The sequence below is a fragment of the Ahaetulla prasina genome, chromosome 4 (assembly GCF_028640845.1).
Source record: "Ahaetulla prasina isolate Xishuangbanna chromosome 4, ASM2864084v1, whole genome shotgun sequence".
Classification (NCBI taxonomy): domain Eukaryota; kingdom Metazoa; phylum Chordata; class Lepidosauria; order Squamata; family Colubridae; genus Ahaetulla; species Ahaetulla prasina.
This window is the reverse complement of record NC_080542.1, coordinates 8,367,218-8,375,968: the sequence shown is the minus strand read 5'-3', so window position 1 is coordinate 8,375,968 and position 8,751 is coordinate 8,367,218. Positions and strand designations below refer to the sequence as shown.

Here is an 8,751-nt window from a genome sequence, read left to right as displayed (position 1 = left end):
TTTGTGTCTGTTGTGTGTGTAAAGTGTGAAAGTTGGTTTTTGAGCTTTTTGTGGCTTTGTGAGGTTCTTGCTTGTTGCAGGGCCCCTTTTGGGTGAAGTGCAGTTGCTTTTATGTTGTGGGTGAGTCAGTTGTGTTGCGTTGTGTTGTGTTGTGTGTGTGTAAAGTGTGAAACTTGGTTTTTGAGATTTTTGTGACTTTGTGAGGTTTCTGCTTGTTACAGGGGCCCTTTTGGGTGAAGTGCAGTTGCTTTTACATTGTGTGTGAGTCAGTTGTGTTGTGTTGTGTTGTGTGTGTGTAAAGTGTAAAACTTGGTTTTTGGTATCTCTTATTGTTTTGTATACTTTGTTTATTATTTCTATTATTTATTGTTATTGGCCATGCCCACCCAGTCACATGATGGCCAAGCTACTCTCACCCAGTCACATGACCACTCTAGTATTTTAAGATTAACCAGGAAAGCTGGATTCTCATAGCCTTGTTTCCATTGGAATGTTGAAAGAGAGAAAAGGTCAGGGAAAAGATGGGCAATCGTAATAAATTTAATAATCATAAATATCATACACAAATAGTTCTTTGATAAAAATAAGCATTTCTATGTTCCTATTATTTTTATACAATATTTGTTTCCTATAGATAGCATTCTTTCTGTTTCCTATAGACAGCATTCTTTATATTTCTTTTTGTAGCAGTTTCTCTGAGCCAGATATATCACATGATGTACTAATTCCTCTTTGTGAGTTGCTCCCTGCAGTTGAGGTCAGGACGCAAAACAATGATGTAGCATTTTGGGAGGAATATGCATCCCAGTAATGCAGCGCTGGAGGCCAAGATGGAGAAGACCTCCACAGCTACCATGGCTTTGCCTTTTGTGCTCAGATAGGCTGGAAAGAAGGAGATCCACACACTGCAAAAGGCCAACATGCTGAAGGTGATGAACTTGGCTTCATTAAAGCTGTCAGGTAATTTACGGGCAAGGAAAGCCACATTAAAGCTGGCGATGGCCAAGATACCCATGTAGCCCAAGACACAGTAGAAGAAGAAAGCTGATCCCTCATTGCATTGTAAAATCATTTCTTGGAGTTCGGAGTGCATGTCCAACTCAGGGAAAGGGGGAGATGCTGACAACCAAAGAATACAAACACATACTTGTAAGAGAGAGCATGAGAGGACAATAGAAAAAGCCAATCTTTTCCCCACCCATTTCCTCATCTGAGATCCTGGTTTTGTGGCCATGAAAGCCACAACCACAGTGATGGTTTTGGCCAGGACACTAGAAATGGCCACTGAGAAAGTGATGCCAAACATTGATTGTTGGAGAAGGCAGATTGCTTTGCCAGGTTGGCTGAGGAAGAAGAAAGAGGAGAGGAAACAGAGCTGAAGAGAGACAAGCAGGGTGTAGGTGAGGGACCGGTTGTTGGCTTTGACAATGGGAGTATCCCTGTGCTTAATAAAAGTTCCAAGTACCCAAGATGTCAAGAAGAAGAAACAAAGAGCTGCTGAGGCTAAACTGATTCCTAAGGTTTCTTCAAAAGTCAGAAAGACCAGAAGTTTCAGGATACGTCCTTTCTTTTCTTTATTTGGATAATGATCTTCTGAACATTCAAAGCAATGTTCCATATCTGGAAGAAAAGTAAAATAGTTTTATCATCATTGCGTTCCACAATATTGAAAATAACTTTACTAAATTTATGCATCAGGTAGTTTATTAATGTTTGCTTAACTCTAACAAAAAATAGTAGAATACATAACCTACCATTTTGATCTGAAATCTTCCCTTCTGGGCATGGAACACAGTCATAGCAGCAAAAGTGATTTCCCTCAATCCCTTTCTTCCTGGATCCAGGAAAACAAGGGTCATTACATGTAGAAAGTGGATGAACCTGGTGATAATCATAAAATTATTTGAAATTACGGATGTTTATTTATTTATTATTAAATTTATATCGCCGCCTATTTGCCCAAGGCGACTCAAGGCGGCTTACAGGACAGTGATGTAGAAAAAGTCCTGTTTGAAGGGCAGGGAGAGTTAATAATTGCAGAGGGTGACACTTTCATGGAAACAAGGCCACTCTTGTGATTTCAAATGCAAATGCAAACCAAGTATGCAAATATGGCTTTTGTATTGTAATATGTTTAATGAGTACTTGATAGTCAAGAACGTTGGAATAGAGTGTGACACTGTTTATTTTTTTAAAAAACTGAAAATTGGATTTTTAAAGGGATTATGTTCAGTATCAGATCATAATGGATTAAAGCATGTTTGATACAATAATTCAAAACCTGGTTAAACTTTGGGTTCCAGAAAATCGCATCTTCATCAATGAACAATTCCTTCCCTTTTGCAGCCTGTAGATCCAGCTTTCCAACTCTAACTCTCTGAAAGGATCTGTTTGGAAAAGTGATCAAGTTGGTGATGTCGAATCCACCTGTTGCTTCCCCTTTCTCATTCAGGAACACTTTCTCCCCAGCTGAATCGTTAAAGGAAATACCTTGAAGAAATGGATGGAGCTACTTGAAAGAGAAGAAATAGACAATTGAAAGCAATATAAGAGAGAAGGGGACAACATATTCAATTCTGACTAATTTCTTTTAGCCAGATTTTACAATCTAACACTCAAGCATTGTTTGATTGACAGATGAGAGGTAGAGATTATAACATAGGTTTGTTTCATACAATGGATGCCACATTTAAAAAGGACTGCTACTTCATTCCCCTAAATATCCACTAGAGACAGAAAGCTAAACTGTTACTCATGAAAAGTTCATGAGCCACACAGAAAGTTCTTGGAGAATTGATTATTTTTGGAGGAGACAATGACAAGTAATCTAAATGATCATTTTAACTATCTTTTATTTAAGATGATTAGGGGACTGGAGGCTAGAACATATGAAGAACGGTTGCAGGAACTCAGTATGTCTAGTTTAATGAAAAGAAGGACTAGGGGAGACATGATAGCAGTGTTCCAATATCTCAGGGGTTGTCACAAAGAAGAGGGAGTCGAGCTATTCTCCAAAGCATCTGAGGGCAGGAGAAGAAGCAATGGGTGGAAACTAATCAAGGAGAGAAGCAACTTAGAACTAAGGAGAAATTTCCTGACAGTTAGAACAATTAATAAGTGGAACGACTTGCCTGCAGAAGTTGTGAATGCTCCAACACTGGAAATTTTAAAGAAAATGTTGGATAACCATCTGTCTGAGATGGTGTAGGGTTTCCTGCCTGGGCAGGGGGTTGGACTAGAAGGCCTCCAAGGTCCCTTCCAACTCTGTTGTTATTATTATTATGCAAGCTATGTTGATTTATTAAATAATTGCTACCGACACCTAAACCAGGGTTTTTATAGCAGCTTCTGGATGACCACAAAAGCAGAATACCTGAATGACAGCATAATAACAGAAACTGATTTTTCTGTATCTATTTTATACAGAACAGTATAACAGAGTTGGAAGGGACATTGGAGGTCTCCTAGTAGAACACTCTGCCCAAGGAGAAGACCCTACAACAATTCAGACACATGACTCCAATTTCTTCATAAAATTCTCAAATTATGGAGGACTCAGGACTTCTGAAGGCAAGTTTTTATACCAATTAATTCTTCTAAATGTTACGAAATTCTTCATTCTTTTTATTTTTTCTTATACTTAAATATATTTTTCTTAAACTTAAGAAAATCTTAAGAGTTTCCACAATGGGTTCAAAAGATAATTCTACATCATTGAAATAAAAGAAGAGTCCAATTGAATGAAAATACCTGCCAAGCCTGCAGTTTTGGAAGACCAGCTTTTTTACCCATCTTAGTTTTCTTCCTATTGAAACCCAACATGTGTAGAGCCTGCAAAGCATGAGCCACAGCATAAACAGCATTGAAGATGCTGTAGCTATGGCCAGTCATTTCCATTTCAAATATAGATGCAGGAAGATCCTCCAGCTTCATCTCTCCAGTGCATTTTCTACTCTGCGTTTCTTGTAACTCTGCTTTTGGAAATGAACAATCAAATGCTTGTTCCCAAACATTCTGCCGAAACCCATCTCTGTAGTCTGAAAGAGGATTTATGGTCTTAAGAAATTCCTTGAAACCTACAACTGCTGTTGAATGAATAGTGAAGGAAATAGCCCCATGGAACATCTTGAGATCTGATGTGATTTGAATGCCCGATAATGCAAAATCCATTTGTGCAGTCATGATCCACACCTTTCCAAATAATGCAGTTTTCTTGCTTTCAGAATCTATTTCATATGTGATAATTCTTAGCCATATAATTGTCCAGGCTTCTCCATAGACTAGAAAAACATTGGCTTTGCTATTCATCATATTAATGGAAATAATGGAAACTGTGTGATAAACTTCTGGGAATGTTTCAAAGTGGAACTGATGAGCAAGCCTTTCTATGAATGATGAGCATATTCCGTTCTGTGAAAGTAAGGGCTGCATTTTCTGTAAGAAATTTTCTCCATTGTTGTTATCAACAGAATATATTCCAATCCACGTCCACCTGAAATGATGAAGCAGTTGGACAATCCCAATGTATTGATGGTCCTCTTTTGGGACCATGAAATAAAGTGAAGCGAGCTTACTGGTCTGAAAGTCTTCTTGTGCTAATGAGCCGTAGGTCAGCTAAAAGAAAATCCAACAGTATTCTAATGAGTCTTTAGATCAAATTTAATGTCCTACCTTGTTTTCATACAAGCAACATTTCCCTCTAGCATTCTTTAAAGAATATAGAAACAAATATCTTGGAACTATTTTAAATTTATGTACTAGATCTATTGTTTTAATAGAAGCCATTCAAATATTCAGACCCATGATAGCAATAGCACTTAGACTTATATACCACTTTACAGTGCTTCATAGCCCTCTCTAAGCAGTTTACAGGGTCAGCATATTGCCCCCAACAATTTGGGTCTTCATTTTGTTCACGTCGGAAGGATATAAGCTGAGTCAACCTTGAACCCTGTGAGATTTGAACTGCCAAATCGCAGGCAGCCAGCAGGCAGCAGAAGTAACCTGAAATACTGCACTCTGACCACTGTGCCACTGTGGCTCAGGCACTGATACTCACTTCCTGTATTTGGTTTTGTAGTTTCAGTAATGAATGAAATAATAGCCTTTGAGCAATGCAGAAGATCTTAACAGAAACCTAAGCCTAATCTTTGATGTGCATTAATTGTTCCATAACAACGAAAAGATTACGAATTTTCTTCCTATCCTTTTCAGGACCTACTTGTGGAATCTTGAAGAATCCTAGAATTTCAGCTATACATGATGATGTGACAAAATCCAATCCTCCAATGATAGCCACAAGATTCTTCTGGCTATCACAATTGTAGTTAGGGACAAAATCCTGGGATTTGAAAAGCAGGTCCAGAGTGGTGCGATAGGTCATCCTTGAATTATAGTAACTGTCATAGATGTGGAACCCAAGAGTGACGTTAGGTAAGATTTGTGAGTCCTCATTGATCTCTTTCACAGCAAAGGCCAAGGCAAGGATGTGCTGGTAGAACTTCATTATTATACTGCAAACGATTTAAATACCCCAGTTGAAAAAGGAAGTTGACAATTCTCATAAGGTGGCATCATTTCTATATGAATAACAAATATTTCTTTCTGTGATGAAAGTTGGAATGTAATAGATTTTCTAACATTGCTGAACAATTTGCTTTTTCTTCAGTATTGCTATCTGCAACAAATAGCTGCTATAAGAAATAAAAATAGTGCTTCTTTTGTGGTACCACATTTTATTTCTAACAAGTTTTTCACAAAATCAAATATAAATAATTGCAGTATGTGTCAGCCATTTCTTGAATGTATGTTTTGTTCAAAGTGACAAGGTTGATTTTTTTTTAAAAAAACATTACCTTAAGTCTGCTAAATGTTTTTCAAAAGATGTTTTGCATCCAAGGTTCATACATTACATGACAAATACTTGACCATAAAGTAAAGAAATTTGTTTATTCTCCCATAACTAGAAACATTTGAAAGAGACTTAGATCAGATATATAGCCTGCATTACTCTCATAAGCAATTTTGTGAAAACTGATTAAGATTGGAAAAAGGAAAAAAAAATCCTTACTTTAGTATGTCATAAGATGTTTTATAAGGATGTTCCTTGAAATTTATTTTTTGAAGGTTGTAAAAGATGTGGGACACTATCCCACCAATGATGAGGTCCCCAGGTTGGTACCACTCATGTGGAACAAGGAAAGCATCACTTGCTGGGCAGCTCAGAGTCACTATTTTCTTCACCAGAAATATCAGGAGGAGCAACATCGTCACTCTTGAAAATATCTCAATCTTTCATCCTATCCTACAGGAAAGGTTGTATTATTTCAATGGTTCATCCAGTGATTAGCAATAGCAATAGCACTTAGACTTACAGTATATACTGTTAGGTTCTGGAAATAACGAGGCTGGAGACCAGGGTAGTGACAACAGCTCTTTAATATAGGGTGAACCCAGCAACAGGCTGGGGGAAAAACCTCTCCTTTTATACAGTTCTGCTGGAGGCTTCGACCAATCAGCAACGTGCTGATTTCCCGCTCAAATATTTAAAGGTACAAACATGAATACATAACACTCCTCCCCTCCCAGAAAACACTTTGCCACTATTTACATATTATTTACATGTTATTTTTCGACGTAGTCACGCAAATAACCTGGGCGTCTCCTAGTTCTTTCTGACCTGCGCGGTTCAGTTTTGGGTGGTGTTTTGAGCTGGTCGGAGGGGCTGTTTTCTCCTCCCAGCTCTTTCTCTGGGCCAACGGGCTCCGGATTATTGGCCGACTCTTTTTCTTGGCCATCCGGCCTTGGATTAACTTTGGAGCTTTCCCTGCTGCTTCCCTCGGGAACCTGATGGCGTCGCTGGAACTCTGGGACCTCAGCTAAGTCTTGCGCCTCCCCCGGGTAATTGTCAGCTGTGGATTCAAATTGGTATTGGTCATGATCTGTTTCATTTGGTTCGATTTGGTCAGTTATTCGTTTCCTTAACTGATCTATGTGGCGCCTCCACACTCGGTTGTCGGGTAGCTCTACCACGTACGATTTTGGGCCGGTTATCTTTATTATTTGTCCTGCGAACCAACTAGGGCCGTCCCCATAGTTTCGGGCCCACACCCGGTCGCCTATGCTCATTTCCCTTGTCTTCTCTAGTTCGCCCTTGTAACCATCGGGTGTGTAATGGGGGTTCAACCGGTCAAGTGGGCACCGGAGTTTCCGTCCCATTAACAATTCGGCTGGGCTTTTCCCGGTGGCCGTGCTTGGGGTTCTGTGCTGGACGGCTAGGAAAAAGTCTATTTTTGTTTGCCAGTCACCTGGCTTGAGCCTGGACAATGCCTCCTTAGCGCTCCGGACGGAACGCTCTGCAAGGCCATTCGACGCAGGGTGGAAAGGCGCAGAGAGGGCATGTCGGATGCCTTCCTCTGCCAGGTATTCTTCGAACTGGGCTGCCGTGAATTGGGGCCCATTGTCGGACACCAGAGTGTCCGGCAACCCGTGAGTTGCGAATAGGTGGCGCAGAGTTGCGATTACTGCTTCGGCCGTAGTGGATTTCATGATTATGATCTCCAACCATTTAGAAAATGCATCCACAACCACTAGGAATGTTTGGCCGTGAAAAGGGCCAGCAAAGTCAATGTGGATTCTTGACCAAGGCCCTTGGGGCTTTTCCCATTCTCTGACTGGGGCCGTTGGGGGTAGAGGTCTGGACTCTTGGCAAGCTTGGCATTTCCTACCCTCTCAGCAATCTCTGCCCATGAGTGGCCACCATACATAGCTTCTAGCTAACCCTTCATCCTTACGATCCTGGGTGACCTCGTGGAGGAGGTCCAATACCTTGCCCCTTAACTTAACAGGAATTATTACACGATCACCCCATAACAGGCACCCCTTGAGCCGAGAGCTCATCTCGTTTTTAACAAATTCTTTGAACTGTCACCGCGCAGCGGCCACCCTCTCTGTACCCAACCGAGTACAGTCCTTAACACAATGTCGGTATGATGCCCGAGCCACTTCCTTTGATGTGACTGGGCCAGAGTCCAACGAGTCAATAAGTAGGATGGGCGTCCCGGAGTGGGGTCTTGATCGCCCCTGGTAGTGGGCATCGGCTTAATGCGTCTGCATGCCCCACTTCTTTTCCTGGTCGATGCTGCAGCTTGTACGCATAAGCGGCTAAGAATATAGTCCATCGGGTCAAGCGTGGCGAAAGTGCCACAGGCGTTGGGCGGTCGCCAGCCAGTATCCCCAGTAGCGGTCTGTGGTCAGTCACGATTTCAAAATTCCCAAAGACATACTCGTGGAATTTTTGACCCTGACACAATGGCTAGTGCTTCTTTGTCTAATTGGCTGTAGTTCCTCTCTGGGAGGACATCGTTCTAGAGTAGAACGCTATAGGGCTTCTGTGCCGTTTGAAGTCTATGGCTGAGTACAGCCCCCACCCCATAAGGGGAGGCATCGCAAACCAGCACTAGGGGTAATGAGTCGTGATATTGGATGAGCAGGCTATCACTTGAGAGCAGGTTCTTTACTGCTTCAAAAGCCCTATTTTCTGACTTTCCCCAAGACCAAACAGTATTTTTCCCTAAGAGCCTATGCAGTGGTTCCGCAACGGTCGCTTTGTTCTTTAAAAAGACCGCGTAAAAATTAACCAATCCCAGGAATGCCTGCAGCTCTGCTTTGTTTTTGGGCGCTGGAGCCTTCCTAATTGCCTTAACCTTGCTCTCAGTAGGGTGAATTCCTTTCTTGTCTATCCGGTAGCCC

The 8,751-nt window shown here is 41.1% G+C and overlaps 1 protein-coding gene across 1 annotated transcript; it reads right to left on the bottom strand.

The window, feature by feature from the left end:
* Positions 1-721: 721 nt before the first annotated feature.
* LOC131197043 (vomeronasal type-2 receptor 26-like) lies at positions 722-5,506 on the bottom strand. The gene is made up of 4 exons (XM_058180641.1): positions 5,222-5,506; positions 3,751-4,614; positions 1,755-1,881; positions 722-1,620 (listed from the first exon to the last, which is right to left on the bottom strand). The coding sequence occupies exons 1-4, from the start codon at positions 5,504-5,506 to the stop codon at positions 722-724; spliced, it is 2,175 nt and encodes a 724-aa protein (XP_058036624.1).
* Positions 5,507-8,751: the final 3,245 nt, after the last annotated feature.

What these genes read in the sequence shown, in the direction of transcription:
- LOC131197043 (XM_058180641.1), bottom strand. Translation starts at nt 5,506, where the DNA reads ATGAAGTTCTACCAGCACATCCTTGCCTTGGCCTTTGCTGTGAAAGAG. An exon ending in GATTCTTCAAGATTCCACAA is followed by an intron (nt 4,615 to 5,221) that starts GTAGGTCCTGAA and finishes ATTTTCTTTTAG; the next exon opens with CTGACCTACGGCTCATTAGC. An exon ending in GAAGATTTCAGATCAAAATG is followed by an intron (nt 1,621 to 1,754) that starts GTAGGTTATGTA and finishes CTTTTCTTCCAG; the next exon opens with ATATGGAACATTGCTTTGAA.